Source organism: Salvelinus sp. IW2-2015, linkage group LG15 (assembly GCF_002910315.2).
Source record: "Salvelinus sp. IW2-2015 linkage group LG15, ASM291031v2, whole genome shotgun sequence".
In the NCBI taxonomy this organism is placed as follows: Eukaryota; Metazoa; Chordata; class Actinopteri; order Salmoniformes; family Salmonidae; genus Salvelinus; species Salvelinus sp. IW2-2015.
The window spans coordinates 44887442-44905101 of record NC_036855.1 but is presented as its reverse complement, the minus strand read 5'-3'; the positions used below and the strand labels follow the sequence as shown (position 1 = coordinate 44905101).

At 40.2% G+C, this 17660-nt stretch overlaps 1 protein-coding gene across 1 annotated transcript in view; it reads left to right on the top strand.

Moving 5' to 3' along the window:
- Window positions 1-17062, top strand: part of LOC111975012 (solute carrier family 12 member 2) — a 34688-nt gene extending 17626 nt beyond the window's left edge. The window contains exons 14-26 of the mRNA XM_024003142.2: window positions 3833-3988; window positions 4235-4334; window positions 10796-10907; window positions 11049-11189; window positions 11778-11884; window positions 12152-12231; window positions 12599-12748; window positions 14719-14841; window positions 15076-15187; window positions 15416-15502; window positions 15907-16042; window positions 16653-16720; window positions 16870-17062. Of these exons, the coding sequence (XP_023858910.1) occupies window positions 3833-3988; window positions 4235-4334; window positions 10796-10907; window positions 11049-11189; window positions 11778-11884; window positions 12152-12231; window positions 12599-12748; window positions 14719-14841; window positions 15076-15187; window positions 15416-15502; window positions 15907-16042; window positions 16653-16720; window positions 16870-17005 (1508 nt within the window). The 3' untranslated portion in view covers window positions 17006-17062. The remainder of the gene's footprint in view (window positions 1-3832; window positions 3989-4234; window positions 4335-10795; window positions 10908-11048; window positions 11190-11777; window positions 11885-12151; window positions 12232-12598; window positions 12749-14718; window positions 14842-15075; window positions 15188-15415; window positions 15503-15906; window positions 16043-16652; window positions 16721-16869) is intronic.
- Window positions 17063-17660: the final 598 nt, after the last annotated feature.

Genomic DNA, 17660 nt, shown 5'->3' with positions numbered 1-17660 from the left:
AAAAGCAATTTCCGTCTGTATGTAATAACACAAAAAACATTCTGGGATAATAGTGTAAGAAATAACAAACAAAAGAAACTAAATACTGCAAAGTTGCTAAGGAGCTAGAAGCAGAGCTGCCATGTCTGCGGGCGCCATCTTGCTGTTTAGATGTTACTGTAACTATACATTTCTTCTTAAGTAATCATATACAGTGTGCATGTTCAAGATARCATGCAAAGGTTGTGTCAGGTTTGTGGATATCTTCACAATTGCTGTAATAATCTGTGAGTAATCTCGAACAGCATTGATCCCTTGCACCATGTACTTTTAAATGTCACCTCAACTGCAATCCAGGTCATTTGGTTATAAATAAACAAAATATCTGACATTGTCTTCCCATTTGAACTTTGCTGTGCTTTTAAATGGTTGAAAGCGCAGTGATAACGAGTGGCATGTATTCATGGATGCCAAGGGAACCCAGGCTTCCCCACCAAAATGAGCATGAAAAAAACATACAATTATTTAGCTTTCCTCTCTCTGTGTTTCATCGTTTTCCTTCAATTCGCAAGTGGCTGAATGTATCTCACCGGAGAAAGCATTAGAGTGAGCTGAGTGAGCTCAACTGTGAATGGTCCTGGCGCACCAAAAAAAGTGTTACGGGAAGACAGTTTGGACTTAGCCTCACTCCTATCAAATCGCATTGAGAGCATGCGTCATTGACAGAAATAACTTAAATTGTTTCATCTCGTGTTGTTGTCTTCTGGTGGCTAGGTAGCTAAAATTGTCCCTTTCCTAAATTAGCCATGGATGGAAATATGGATCTGGACTTGTGGTTTTACTTAATTCTCCATACTGGCCAATGATTATAACAGCGATTCTGATCCAACCAGTAATTCATACATTGTGCCCCTGGCCGGAGAGGATGGAAGTTCAATATGTAGCTAGATGTAGAAGGCTAATGATAACTAGCTAATGTTGCCCATGAAAGGAAGTTAGGCTAGCGAGCAAGCATTTTAGCCTGGTAGCCTAAGACAACAAAAAATAAAAGTGTGTATTGTATGATAGAGTGATAGACCATGGCGTCAACATGAAAGAGAGGAGGATGGCATTGGCGTTTCTCTACAAGTAGGGTGAGTCAACATGGTTTTTCTACTTGTATGAACATGCACGCACACACGCACAGAAATCCGAAACATGGACAGCCACATCATATTTTGCTTACTTTGACTGGACTAAATTGTTTTTGGTATCTTTTAGTTGTCACTGTATTAGACTAAAGGTGTTTTGATGATGTTGAAAAGTTGAAGTTGATGGTGCTGGAATAGTGGAGGCAGCTCCTGTTTTCTTTGCGACTTGCGGTAACTCTCCGTGGTTCTAAATCAATAGTTGTTAAGTGGTACGAAAATGTCAGAAACATTAACTTGCTTGACCATTCTGTAGGTCATGTAACTGTTTGTTCCATGCAATATGCTTTGTGGACTTCAATGGACAGAGGTTGTTCTCCGGTTTGGTGACGAAACAAAGGTGTGGTTGAATTTATTCTGCCACTGTGTCTACTTATTGTATCGACCTCTATGCTCACAGTTGAAGTTGGACGTTTACATACACCTTAGCCAAATACATTTAAACTCAGTTTTTCACAATTCCTGACATTTAATCCTAGTAAAAATCCCTGTCTTAGGTCAGTTAGGATCACCACTTTATTTTAAGATTGTGAAATGTCAGAATAATAGTAGAGAGAATGATTTATTTCAGCTTTTATTTATTTCATCACATTCCCAGTGGGTCAAAGGTTTACATGCACTCAATTAGTATTTGGTAGCATTGCCTTTAAATTGTTTAACTTGGGTCAAATATTTTGGGTAGCCTTCCACAAGCTTCCCACAATTAGTTGGGTGGATTTTGGCCCATTCCTCCTGATAAAGCTGGTGTAACTGAGTCAGATTTGTAGGCCTCCGTGTTCACACAAGCTTTTTTCAGTTCTGCCAACAAATTTTCTATAGGATTGAGGTCAGGGCTTTGTGGGCTTAAGCCATTTTGCCACAACTTTGGAAGTATGCTTGGGGTCATGGTCCATTTGGAAGACCCATTTGCGACCAAGCTTTAACTTCCTGACTGATGTCTTGAGATGTTGCTTCACTATATCCACATACTTTTCCTGCCTCATGAAGCCATCTATTTTGTGAAGTGCACCAGTCCCTCCTGCAGCAAAGCACCCCCACAACATGATGCTGCCACGCCCGTGCTTCACAGTTGGGATGTTGTTCTTCGGCTTGCAGGCCTCCCTCTTTTTCCTCCAAACATAATGATGGTCATTATGGCCAAACAGTTCTATTTTTGTTTCATCAGACCAGAGGACATTTCTCCAAAAAGTATGATCTTTGTCCCCATGTGCAGTTGCAAACCGTAGTCTGGCTTTTTTTGTGGCGGTTTTGGAGCAGTGGCTTCTATGTCGATATAGGACTCGTTTTACTGTGGATATAGATACTTTTGTACCTGTTTCCTCCAGCATCTTCACAAGGTCCTTTGCTGTTGTTCTGAGATTGATTTGCAGTTTTCGCACCAAAGTACATTAATCTCTAGGAACAGAACGCGTCTCCTTCCTGAGCGGTATTACTGCTGCGTGGTCCCATGGTGTTTATACTTGCGTACTATTGTTTGTACAGATGAACGTGGTACCTTCAGGCGTTTGATAATTGCTCTGAAGGATGAACCAGACTTGTGGAGGTCTACAATTTTTTTCTGCGGTCTTGGCTGATTTCTTTTGATTTTTCCATGATGTCAAGCAAAGAGTCACTGAGTTTGAAGGTAGGCCTTGAAATACATCTAATTGACTCAAATTAAGTCAATTAGCCTATCAGAAGCTTCTAAAGCCATGACATCATTTTCTGGAATTTTCCGAGTCGTTTAAAGGCACAGTCAACTTAGTGTATGTAAACTTCTGACCCACTGGAATTGTGATACAGTGAATTATAAGTGAAATAATCTGTCTGTAAACAATTATTGGAAAAATGACTTGTGTCATGCACAAAGTAGATGTCCTAACCGACTTACCAAAACTATAGTTTGTTAACAAGAAATTTGTGGAGTGGTTGAAAAACAAGTTATAATGATTCCCAACTTACCCAGATTGCGATTTATAATGTACCGTTTTTGGATTGTGTAAGCAACAACAGTAATTCTGTGATGGCGGCRATGTAGGGCTGTGTTCCAAACAAAACAACTACAAGCGTGCTTGCTCTAGATACTCAACGGCACAGCTAGGAGTGTTCAAAAAGGCACCTTATAGTTGAAGACTCTTCTTTGAGTCATAAAAGTGSATTAAAATTACTTAGGAACTGTGCACACTTTGGAGAGGTGTTTGGCCACTTGGCGACACTAGTTAGTCCTCTCACTCAAACCTTTGTAATTTTTTGTCTTTCCAGGAATATTCTTATCATGTATCCAGAGTATTTTCAGATTTCGTTATCAACGAATGCGGTGAAAAGTACAATAAATGTAAAATGCACATAAKTTCAACAGTGTAATGTTTGGATTCATCATTGTGTCAGGTGAACTGTCTTCACCTTTGGTCTAATCATTTTCCCATTATCTCCAAACTGTTCCCTTTCAATGGCTACCGTGGTTATGCAAATGMTTTTATATTTCTTCCGTAAGAAACATTTCAATTCAGCCCTGTCCATATAGGCCAATTCCCGCGAGTGTAAAGGGTTAAATGACTTTCTAACTCTGTTGTTGTTGTTACACACTGATGTCACTACATATATATTTCCAGTATGTGTTTTATCCATATGAATGTATTGTTAATGTTTTGTTCGACTGTACATTGTGCTCTCTCCCTTCTAAACAGGATGGCGGCCAAGCTTCAAATATTTCAATAAGTGGGTCTCGCTGGCTGGAGCCGTGCTTTGTTGTGCTGTCATGTTTGTTGTAAACTGGTGGGCCGCCCTTATGACCAATATCATTGTCTTGGCTCTCTATGTATATGTCAGCTATAAGAAACCAGGTAAATGGTCCTCTTCTCACATAGTATTTGAGTGTATCTGGGACAGAAAACTATGGCCAGTCTTTTCTCTTTGCTGTAAGAACACTGTGTCTTTATCATACACACATATTATAATGCTACATGTATTTTCACTATATTCTAGTGTTGATGTCGGCTGTTGTTACACTTCTGTTCAATATTCGTCTCTAATCTACTGTTTGATTTYTTCTTCATTCTTTTTTCATTTTTCATTTTATTCTCACACAGATGTTAACTGGGGCTCCTCCACTCAAGCCTTGATCTATAACCATGCCCTGACACACTGCCTCCTTCTCACTGGTGTAGAGGACCACGTCAAAAACTTCAGGTAGCACAGCAGCAAGTCCTTTAGAGGAGCATCAGCATAACTGTTACACATCATACTGCACACTACTAAAAAATACCCGCGTACTATGGAATGAACCTTGCACCTTGATGTTGTGTACTTCAGCGACAACATTCAACATCAGGGCCCATTTATACCAAGTGTCTCAGAGCAAGAGTACTGATCTAGGATCAGGTCCCCCTGTCCATTCATTATCATCAAATGCAAATTCGGGATCTTAAATTACTCTTTTATTTCAGTTTTTATCAATTTAAACAAAAACTATACATTGTGCAATGCTCCACAATATGTGAAAGTGTATATGTTGGTATTGTGCTTCCAATGAGTGGTATTATACAGTGTATGGTTAGCGGTGTTATGGTGCGTGCATAACCAAGCAGTAACTAATTTACCACATTTGGGAAAAATACACCTGAACGGCCCTACACAACTGGTAATTATGAGATAAATCAGCCATGAATCCCATTGTGACGGGGGAATGGAAGCTTGTTGTGTGCAATTGAATGCAAGATTCACAAAAGAAAAGTAACATTAACATGTCTCATTTTTGTAGTCATTTACATTAAAAATCAAATCAAATCAAATTTTATTTGTCACATACACATGGTTAGCAGATGTTAATGCGAGTGTAGCGAAATGCTTGTGCTTCTAGTTCTGACAATGCAGTAATAACCAACGAGTAATCTAACCTAACAATTCCACAACTACTACCTTATACACACAAGTGTAAAGGGATAAAGAATATGTACATAAAGATATATGAATGAGTGATGGTACAGAACGGCATAGGCAAGATGCAGTAGATGGTATAGAGTACAGTATATACATATGAGATGAGTAATGTAGGGTATATAAACATAAAGTGGCATAGTTTAAAGTGGCTAGTGATACATGTATTACATAAAGATGGCAAGATGCAGTAGATGATATAGAGTACAGTATATACATATACATATGAGATGAGTAATGTAGGGTATGTAAACATTATATTAAGTGGCATTGTTTAAAGTGGCTAGTGATACATTTTTACATCAATTTCCATCAATTCCCATTAKTAAAGTGGCTGGATSTGTCATGTACAATAAAAATGCATTCTGACTAAATATATTGTAGCGGCGGCAACCTATTAGAAGTATTGGCTTGTTGGGGGTGTAGTGCTTTTTGGCCTCCAACGAGACTAATTTTCAAGCCAGTAAAAAAAAAGCTAGAGTCGATATTTTCGCCCTGCAGAAATCTAAGTATAGTATAGTAAAAAAAAATCACCATAAAAAAAAGTGTCAGTTGAAGTTTTTGTTGCATTTGTCACACTTCTGCATCTGCGGTGAAAGGTGACACAGCTAGAGTGGTGTTTTGTCAGACCTTGAGACATCCCAAAAATCGGTCTTCTCACAAAACTCTCACGAACACGATGGTGTTCTTCGTTTTGCTCTACAACACCCACAAGCGTCTTGGGACTCGTCTGAAGTCAGTACAGACGATCTGCCAACTTCTGTCTGTAGTGTCCGAACAGTTTGGGCTACACACGAATATGTGCAAAGGTCAGAATCTCACGAACAAGTACATGTCGGTTGTTTTGCTCTAGGATGCCTACAGGCTTCACAAGACTCGTCTGAAGGTACCCCGGTACCAGTTTAAAAAATGAATGGAAGTATATGTATAAGGAGACTGTTTAGTGCTAAAAATAAGGGGTTAAATACATGTAAAAAAAAAACAACAAAAAAACAACAACAACTCAAGTTTCCTGATCTTCTTATATCTCTCAGCAGGGACGTCACTAAAGATTCATGGATAGGGGGCTAAGCCTCTTTTAGGGGGGTCTGGGCTTACTCTCACTTATACAGCTCGCATGTTGATCTCTGCATGGCACAGAAGCCTCTCTTTCTGCATGACCCTTTAAGATATTAATAAAATGTATTTATTCCTAACAAAAGTAAAACAYATGCTGTCATATGCTGTACAAATTTAACTGAAAGCTTAATATCTACTTGCTTTTTTTAATCACTAACCTCTCAGCCCTGTCAGCCTCCAGCTTCTTTCCCTCATTCTTGTCTGCTGTGTTTTGACATGTATTGTTATTAAACTCATATTTACAATAACTCAAGGCTTAATATGTGATAATCAGTTTCAGTTTTAATTAGTTTGTTTGAACTGGTAAAATCTTCATTTCTCACCGGATTGGCCTTCGACAGAGCTGCTGGCACTGCCTCTCTCGAAGAATATCCGTATATCCATCTAACGTTAGTCGTTAGCTAGCCTACAGTTGAGAAATTGAGGATAATACAATGACATTGTGATCAACACTATGTCACCTTTTCTACACATGACCCACTGATAATTGTTTTGCAATGGCCTATTGAATGAAAGCAATTGAGTATGAAAAGATATGTGCATGATGTTACGTCATCTGTCTCATTTATAGCCTGGCACAGATAGCAAAACTACATTAAACACAATGTCAATTAGATATCATCGCCACATAACTTATGTCGAATTTAAAAGACACCGTAAACATTACCGTTAGCTATCTCGCAACATCTGTTACACTGTAACTTACAGGCAGCCTCACTAAATCCGTAAACATAGGCACCCTCATAGATATCATCCTGACCAACTTGCCCTCTAAATACACCTCTGCTGTCTTCAACCAGAATCTCAGCGATAACTGCCTCATTGCCTGCGTTTGTAATGGGCCTGCGGTCAAACGACCACCCCTCATCACTGTCAAACGCTCCCTAAAACACTTCAGCGAGCAGGCCTTTCTAATCGACCTGACCCGGGTATCCTGGAAGAATATTGACCTCATCCCATCTGTAGAGGATGCCTGGTTGTTCTTTAAAAGTGCTTTCCTCACCATCTTAAATAAGCATGTCCCATTCAAAAAAAATTAGAACTAAGAACTGATATAGCCCTTGGTTCACTCCAGACTTGACTGCCCTTGACCAGCATAAAAACATCCTGTGGCGTACTGCATCAGCATCAATTAGCCCCCGCGATATGAAACTTTTCAGGGAAGTCAGGAACCAATATACACAGTCAGTTAAGAAAGCAAAGGCTAGCTTTTTCAAACAGAAATTTGCATCCTGTAGCACTAATTCCCAAAAGTTTTGGAACACTGTAAAGTCCATGGAAAATAAGAGCACCTCCTCCCAGCTGCCCACAGCACTGAGGCTAGGAAACACTGTCACCGTTGATAAATCTTCGATAATTGAGAATTTCAATAAGCATTTCTCTATGGCTGGCCATGCTTTCCACCTGGCTACCCCTACCCCGGCCAACAGCTCTGCACCACCCGCAGCAACTTGCCCAAGCCCTCCTCTCCCCCCGCTTCTCCTTCACCCAAATCCAGATAGCTGATGTTCTGAAAGAGCTGAAAAATCTTGACCACTACAAATCTTAGACAATCTGGACCCTCTCTTTCTAAAATTATCTTCCGCAATTATTGCAACCCCTATTACCAGCCTGTTCAATCTCTCTTTCGTATCGTCTGAGATCCCAAAGGTTGGAAAGCTGCCACGGTCATCCCCCTCTTCAAAGGGGGAAACACTCTAGACCCAAACTATTACAGACCTATATCCATCCTACCCTGCCTTTCTAAAGTCTTCGAAAGCCAAGTTAACAAACAGATTACCGACCATTTTGAATCCCACCATACCTTCTCCGCTATGCAATCTTGTTTCCGAGCTGGTCATGGGTGCACCTCAGCCACGCTCAAGGTCCTAAAAGATATCATAACCACCATCGATAAAAGACAGTACCTTGCAGCCATTTTTATCGACCTCGCCAAGGCTTTCGACTCTGTCAATCACCGCATTCTTATCAGCACACTAAATAGCCTTGGTTTCTCAAATGACTGCCTCGCCTGGGTCACCAACTATTTCTGAGATAGAATTTAGTGTGTCAAATCAGAGTGCCTGTTGTCCGGACCTCTGGCAGTCTCTATGTGGGTGCCACAGGGTTCAATTCTCGGCCGACTCTTTTCTCTGTATATATCAATGATGTCGCTCTTGCTGCTGGTGATTCTCTGATCCACCTCTACGCAGACGACACCATTCTGTATACATCTGGCCCTTCTTTGGACACTGTGTTAACAAACCTCCAAACGAGCTTCAATGTCATACAACACTCCTTCTGTGGCCTACAACTGCTCTTAAATGCTAGTAAAATGAAATGCATGCTTTTCAACCGATCGCTGCCCGCACCCGCCCACCCGACTAGCATCACTACTCTGGACGGTTCTGATTTAGAATATGTGGACAACTACAACTACCTAGGTCTCTGGTTMGACTGTAAACTCTCCTTCCAGACTCACATTAAGCATCTCCAATCCAAAATAAAATCTAGAATCGGCTTCCTATTTCGCAACAAAGCATTCTTCACTCATGCTGCCAAACATACCCTCGTAAAACTGAGTRTCCTACCGATCCTTGACTTCGGCAATGTCATTTATAGAATCGCCTCCAACACTCTACTCAGGAAATTAGATGTAGTCTATCACAGTGCCATTCGTTTTGTCACCAAAGCCCCATATACTACCCACCACTGCTCTCGTTGGCTGGCCCTCGCTACATATTAGTCACCAAACCCACTGGCTCCAGGTCATCTGTAAGTCTTTTCTAGGTAAAGCCCCGCCTTATCTCAGCTCACTGGTCACCATAGCAACACCCACCCGTAGCACGCGCCCCCAGCAGGTATATTTCACTGGTCATCCCAAAAGTCAACACCTCCTTTGGCTGCCTTTCCTTTCAGTTCTCTGCTGCCAATGAGTGGAACGAATTGCAAAAATCACTGAAGCTGGAGACTTATATCATATCTCCCTCATTAACTTTAAGCATCAGCTGTCAGAGCAGCTTATCGATCACTGTACCTGTATACAGCCCATCTGTAAATAGCCCACCCAACTACCCCATCCCCATATTGTTTTTTTTTTTGTTGCTCTTTTGCACCCTAGTATCTCTACTTGCACATCATCATCTGCACAGCTATTACTCCAGTGTTGATGCTAAATTGTAATTATTTCCACTATGGCCTATTTATTGCCGTACCTCCCTAATCTTACTGTATATAGATTTTTCTATTGTGTTATTGACTGTACGTTTGTTTATCCCATGTGTAACTTTGTGTTGTTGTTTTTGTCGCACTGCTTTGCTTTATCTTGGCCAGGTTGCAGTTGTAAATGAGAACTTGTTCTCAACAGGCCCACCTGGTAAAATAAAGGTGAAAAAAAACGGGGAAAAAACAACGTATTGGTTAACAAAGCTTTGATTATGACCAAAGTCTATAGTAGTGAATACTCTCTCTCTCTCTCTCGCTCGCTCTGTTCTAACTTACCACACATTCACATCGTAGCCTATCTGCATGAATTCGTTGTGTCAGAGCCTTTTCCTGTCCGTTTACTGTTAGCTAGCAGTCTCAARCCACAGAAGTAGCTAACGTTAACCAAAATGTTAGCTACAAGTAGGTCTAACAGTCACAAGCGCGTGCAGCAGCCTCTGCAGAAGCAGCCTCCTCCAGGTCCTAGTGCCCGCCCGATAAGAAGATGTGATGGAAAGTTTGACGGAGAAAAAAAACCACAGAGAAAATATATTGACTGATATATTGATTTATTTAGGGGGGCTAATTAACAGGCCTAGCAACATCCCTGTCTCACTTCAGAACAAATTTCCTTTMGATTTTTTGGGGGACTGTTGTAGTGAATTTGTTATTCAGTGCTTTTGTATGGACTAATAGCAGTAAGGCCCACAATTGTTTTTCATCAAACATTTTTTTTTAAATATTTTTTTATACTTCAAGYGGTCTTAAAATTCCAAATCAAATCGCTAAATGATCCTTGGTATGACCTTCTTAAAACAATTCCATATAGCTTAGTAGACAGGGCTTAGACTTTAGGGGGTTTTAATGTGTCATGTTGTGTTATGTGTTTTAAAGGTTATGTTTGTACACTGCGCCTACTAAAGTTTCATTGCATTTTGTTACAATATGATTTGGCACATTTTCTATATTTGCCATACATTTAAAAAATAAATAAAATTACAAATAATTTTTAAGTGCYTGTTGGAATATATTTCACAAAACATTTCCAAATAAATGTTTGAATATATTTACCTACTATATATGTAAAAATATATTCTAAAATACATTCTTTCATGTATTTCAGAATGTATTTTTAAAAGCATTTTCTGATCCATTTAACAGATATTGTGATTTAAATTTTACACATGCGTAATTTGTAAGTCGCTCTGGATAAGAGCGTCTGCTAAATGACTTAAATGTAAATGTAAATGTATATATAGATTTTACTGTAAATACAATACTTAATATTTGTTGGAATGTATTAAAATCTAGTAAATACATTTWAAAAAATACATTATTTGGCCAATTTAAAAATGTCACATGTATCCTGAAAAACGTATCGATTATTTTATTTTTTTCTTCATATGGGATAGACCCCAGTGTCTGGTGATGACTGGATACCCCAATGCCCGGCCTGCTTTACTCCATCTGGTAAACGCATTCACTAAGAACGTAGGCCTTATGGTGTGTGGCCACGTCCGCATGGTACGTATCATTACAAGCCTAGCCGCTAAGCCTTATCAACTACAAAGCATCTCTGTACATACACAGTATACATCTTACATATAGTTTACAGCTTACTCATATTTTTAGGAGTAACAGCTTTGATTGTTTCATTGTCCTAAGGTGTCCCGTCGGCCAAACTTCAAGGAGATGTCTCTTGATCATGCCCGCTACCAGCGCTGGCTGCTGAAGAACCGCATCAAGGCCTTCTACACCCCTGTGTTTGCTGAAGACCTGAGACATGGAGCTCAGTACCTTTTACAGGTGATTGTTCTGCAGTGCACTGCTATAATATGTGGTGTATCCTCAGTATGGTGTCTGCCTAGCCTGATCCCAGATCTGTTTATGCTATCATGTTAAGTCTTTCTCATGACCAGGAGTGGAAAGGAGTGGCATGATGGCACAAATGAACTGGTTCCCAGGCTCTTGTCTATCATGATCTTTTTCAATGTGCCAATCRCCATCTAACCTTGATACAGGAGATATTGGCTTTGAATATCGATAATAATCATTGAGTATTACTGGCATTTTTWAAATATTTTTATTTATTTAAGCAGGCAAGTCAGTTTAGAACAAATTCTTATTTACAATGACGGCCTAGGAACAGTGGGTTAATCTGCCTTGTTCAGGGGCAGAACGACAGATTTTTACCTTGTCAGCTCAGGGATTTGATCTTGCAACCTTTCAGTTACTGGCCCAATGCTCTAACCACTAGGCTACCTGCCGCATAAGGAGGTAGTTATGACCAAACTTTGTGCGTGTTGTTCAAGGGATTTTTATTGAAAGAGTCAGGTAATGGCCTTCCAATATTAATATGTTGATGTAAAATGAAGTCATTCTTTCATCTTCAAGGCTACAGGTTTGGGGCGTTTGAAGCCCAACACACTTGTGATGGGCTTTAAGAACAACTGGAGTGATGGCGAGATGAAAGATGTGGAAATGTATATCAACATCATCCAGTAAGTGTATCTAGTTTGACTGACTACATGGTTTGCTCTAGGGTGAAGTTTCCCCTAGGTACAGATCTAGGATCAGCTTCCCCTTCCCAATCCTGACCTTAACCATTAGACGGGAAAATGCTAAACCCAAGATCAGCATATAGATGCAATTTCACCCTATATCAYATGCTTTCCTGAGGAAATCATGATTGAAATCCCTTTGGCCATCTATGGTTATACTATATTCCCTCTTCAGTGTTAGTAACAAGCTGTGCGGTTGTGTTTCAGTGAYGCCTTTGACTTGCAGCATGGTGTTGTCCTCATCAGACTACAAGAGGGTCTTGATATCTCTCATATTCAAGACCCAGGTACAGTATTGTGTCATGCTGTGTTCTTCATTTTCCCAGGAACACTCATTCAACACACTCATTCCTCACAATCAAGTTTAACATTCCTTAGTAGTACAGACATAAAGTGGATAGCTTCAGATGGATTGAGCACACATCCCCTTTCTAGCTGTTCTAAGGATTTYTTCACAGTAGTAAGGGTGCATCCGAAATGGCACCCTATTCCCTGTAGTGCACTTATAAAGCGCTGAGATTTCTTTCTGTTATTATTACTTCTTTTGAACAGAGGTCTATGTAATGCACTATATAGGGAATAGAGTTCCATTTCAGAYGCAGCCTAAGGACTAGATAAAGTGCTCTGAGATGTGTCTGATTGCCCCTTCTCCAGATGAGCTCCTGTCATCCCATGAGAAGAAGGACGCGGGTATGAAGGATGTTGTGGTGTCTGTCAACATGGTTGGTAAAGACTCCGAGGACAGTAACTCCTTTCCTCCATCCCTGATCACCAGTGCTCAAAACAGCCCTCTCATTCTCAGAGGTAATCTTTAGACTAGAATGAGTACATAGGCACAGTGCTTCACGGGTAATGTTGTGAAACATAAATACTCAGATTAAGCCTATTCATGTCTTGAAGTCCACTTTTAGTCCAGTTGACTTATCCTGGGTTCAGGAAACCAGCTCCAAACAACCATAAACAGGCCTAACTCGCACTAAAGTAATTAATGTCTACTGTTTATGCTCTGTTGAAAGCTACAATGTGTCTTAGTCAGTCCCTCCAGGATTTTSTAATTCCTATTTCCTCACAAAACAGTCAAATCATCGCAATATTATCTCATAAAACTGACCCATCACTGCAGTACAAAAAGAGGGCTCGCAATTTCAAACAATCACCGCATTATATGGTTCAATCAGCGACACATCAACAAACTTTTTCCCTTAACAGCGCATTTTCAAAACAAATTTGACAAATTCAGACCTTTTTGGAGGCATGTGCTCAAACAAAAAAAGGGCATCCCCCAAAAATGTTTTCACAACCATGACTCGTTAAGCCATTATTAAGAAGAGGGGAAAGCAGCACAATCTGATGAGTAAAGTATTACTATTTTGAACTGGAATAAATGCTGCACTTATTAACAATGACCAACACAGTTCCAGTCAAAACAGAAGATTGTATGAAATACTGTAGCCTACCATTACTATATCCAACCAAACTCCATTTGTTGCCACAACCACTATCATGTATCTTAGTGGTTTTCAAAAAAAAGTGGTACAAAACGTGCAACCCCTGCGCACGCACATGGACATGTGTACACCAGAACATGCGAGCACAATTGCTGCTGCAAATGTATCCTGTCAGTACCGCCATAAACGGTTATGTATTTTCAAAACGCAAGATAGGCTACAGAAATATACTCTGTTTTAAGCTGAAAGGAGCTGAAAGTCATTAATGTTAGCAGCCAATGTCAACTAGGGATATATCACGTCGCTTCTCTGGAGTCCAGAGCAAGCAAAATCACATGGCCTACTTGTAGCAGAGATTGCAGGATCAGATGGAAAGCATTCTGTTTGCACTGTGCCATCACTTTGAAKGGCAGCCTCCCTGCACAGTGAAATAAAAGGGGGATACCTAGTCAGTTGTACAACTGAATGCATTCAACTGAAATGTGTCTTCCGCATTTAACCCAACCCCTCTRAATCAAAGAGGGGCTGCCTTAATCGACATCCACGTCATYGGCGCCMAGGGAGCAGTTGTTGGCCAGCTGGGTATCCCTGTTCTTCCTCACAAATATTGTAATACATTTGCCAGAATATGTTACCAGAATATGTTACATCTTCATCCCATAATATTGAAGGCAGTGCAATGTTACAGCTGCTTATCTACAAAAATCCAAACTATGCCTATCTGAAATATGTAAATTATCAATCAAATCAGCAGGTTAGCATATTGTTCTGGCAAAGATGAGTCAGTAGTAGATTGCTAAACGGTATTTTATTTGGATGATAAATGTAGGCCTACTCTGTTTTTGCCCGGGCAAAACTGGCTTGAGTAAATTAAACAAGTTATTTCTGGTCGCTAATCTGAATATGCGCAGCGTGCCCGCCTTTGCGTGCCAATGCTGATTCAAGACGTGCAACATTTTAGTTCTGAAGCATATATGAGAATTTACCGATGACATGCAGGCAGTGGGTTCAGAGCAAGAACGACAAAAAATGTATACAAAAAAACTGTAAGGGCAAATGGGCATGTGCTCTGCACAGATAGTGCATGTGCCTCTGTGCATGTGCCTTGTTGCCATACAAAATGCCAGAATTGCCACAGCAAAATCGAGCATTTTTGCCCGCAAATATCACAAATAAACTGTGAAATCATGGATGCACTGCCTAGTATACAACTGTGCATGCCTTGCTAGTGAGACATGTTTTCCTATGGGAAATTCTAACAGTCCACAGTCAATTACCGTCTTTGATAATAACTGTGTGACTGCCTTTGATGTGGTTACTCCACAGAGACGAAGAGAAGTGCTAAGCCACTGAGCCTCACAGACCAAAGGCTTCTGGAGGCCAGCCAGCAGTTCAAGAAGAAGCAGTGCAAAGGCACAGTGGATGTGTGGTGGCTGTTTGATGATGGAGGTACCGTATGGCAAGTCAATGCTGTGGTTATGTTCTTAATAAGCACCAAATGAATAAAAACGGACTAAAATAGGCATTATATCCAATAGGAAAAGCACATTTTCTGTTGCAAAACGCTTTGCTACAGTGAGCAGCCCCAATGAATATGACCCAAGTGTCAACAATCAGATTGGACCCCAAAGAGTCGTCATTTATTACCATCATCCCTTATTTATCTGTTTCCAAATGTTACAGGCTTGGCTCTGTTGATTCCGTACTTGCTCACGGAAAAAAAGAAGTGGAAGGACTGCAAAATCCGTCTTTTTATTGGTGGGAAGATCAACAGGATTGACCATGATCGCAGGGCGTGAGTTATCGTTCCTTCAGTCATGATGTGAGGTTGAGGAATCTATAATAYAATAAAATATGCCATTTAGCAGCTGCTTTTATTYAAAGCGACTTACAGTCATGCATGYATTCATTATTTGTATGGGTGGCCCCAGCCGAAATCGAACCTCCGATCCTGGTATCGCAAGCRCCATGCTCTACCAACTGAGTCTGAAAAWTTGAGATACTTTCTCCTGTTTTTTAATAGAATGGCTGCTCTACTCAGCAAGTTCAGGATAGATTTCTCTGCGATCTATGTGCTCGGGGACATCAACACTAAGCCAAAGAAACACAAGTAAGATGCCTGCTGTGTCAAGATCATGCTCTATTTACATACTGTATAAATATWTTTTTTTAAATGTATTTTCAGATCTGATTGATCAGATAGAGAAAGAGGGTGACAGTAGGGTAAGATAGGGTGAGGTTGTATCATAGGGCAGTAGACCAGATTCAAACCTATGCCAACACTGTAGATATGTGGCTGGAGGATGCGGCATTACCACTAAACCAGCCAGGCCACAAGATCATGTTCAACATGAAGTCATTTATAGGTCACTGAGAAGCCTCCGTCAAAGAAACTGTGCAATATGTGAAGTACAAAGAAACCCATTAGCCTAGGACTATAATGACAATGTAATCATAATTATAATGCAATAATAATGACGTTCATTCTGTGTACCGTTTACCTGTCTCTTGTAGTGTGCTTAGCTTTGAGGAGATGATCGAGCCGTATAAGCTAAAGGAGGACGACATGGAGCAGGAGGCTGCAGAAAGGTTGAAGGCTGAGGAGCCTTGGAGGATCTCAGACAACGAGCTGGAGCTCTACAGGGCCAAGGTCTGGATCTTTAAAAAAAATGATTTTTAAGTTAATTTCTGATTTTATTGAACAGATATAGATGGAGGATGACACTGGGGAAAGTTAGAGGTTGTGTCAAAGGGCAATAGGCCAGATTCTAAGCTATATTGACRTCAAGACATGTGTGCGGGAGGCTACGGCATTACCGCTAGACCAGCCCGGCCACAAAACTCTGGATCTTACTGCCACACAGTGGGGCAAATACAACCTGCGTCCACTGTCCTTTACTTATTATAGTATACACCACAGGAATCTGAATAGAATTTTGAATGGAATACTTTTCTACTCTTTGTAAAAATTATTTTCTTTGATTTCTCATACAGGTTGCACAAGTAAACACATAAGCCTTGTTTTAGTCACATATAGCATACAGTGCTACACAGTAAGAAAGTAAGAAMGCCTACAGGGTTTGACCATATGTTGTACTACAGTCCCTAAACATTGGCAGTATAGAAAGCTATTTGAGAGGGTGCCATTGCGTAGTGTCCTAGGAAGGAACAAGATATAATTTGAGAAACTAGCCTTTGATTCAACCTCAGCTAATATATATATAACTAATATAAGCTTGTTCCTATTTCTTTTTTCCCAGACTAACCGACAGATCAGATTGAATGAATTGCTGAAAGAACACTCAAACTCAGCAAAACTCATCGTTATGTAAGTAGTTATAATATTACATTATGTCTAGAACACAAATATAAAGTGATGGTATTGAAATGGACTGTTGATCTATTTAATTATCTATTTAATACTGTCTGTCTGTCCGTCCGTCCTTCTGACTGACTGACTCGCTCCCTGTCCAACAGGAGCATGCCATTGGCCCGGAAGGGAACGGTGTCCAGTGCCCTCTACATGTGCTGGTTGGAGACCCTGTCGAAAGACCTGCCTCCTATTCTCCTAGTGCGAGGCAACCACCAGAGTGTCCTTACTTTTTACTCTTAAAATTCCTCGCACTCTCCATTTAACTGACCAAAACTGTTATATTAGGAATTTATAGAATGGGGGGGGTGGGGGGGGGGGTTAAAAAGTGTGCTTAAAGTGCATGGGGTTATTTTGGAACTAATTGTGTACTAATTGCATTCTCTTTACATCAAGTATTAGTAGAAGTAGGCTAAAGTACCATAAATGGTCTGTCATAACAATTCACAAGTACAGTAGGCCTAATTGTAATGTCACATAACAATACTGCGGAGTGTCTAAATAAACACATTTTGCTAATCTATGTAGTTATACACTAGTCTGGGTACCTGTCTTTTTAGCTATCATTCCAGTCATTGCCACTCCTTTTCCCCACCAGCTAAACACACCTGTACTGAGATTTGGCATATGACATGGAGTACAAAGAGTGTAGTGTAACCTAAACAGACTAGTACCCAGGCTAGTTACACATGTAGAATGCAGTAGGTCGCATCCTCTTGGAGCCTCAAGACTTGTGTTCAATGCTGTGGTGAACTAAATTATTCCATGATAAAATCACACACCAGTTAGCCGACTTGAATGCAGTCAGAAGTGTTTTGATTTGTTTTTATTTATATATAATGCTTATTTTAAATTACATTTAGTCAACTAATATGTAAGGGATGGGGGGATATAACAG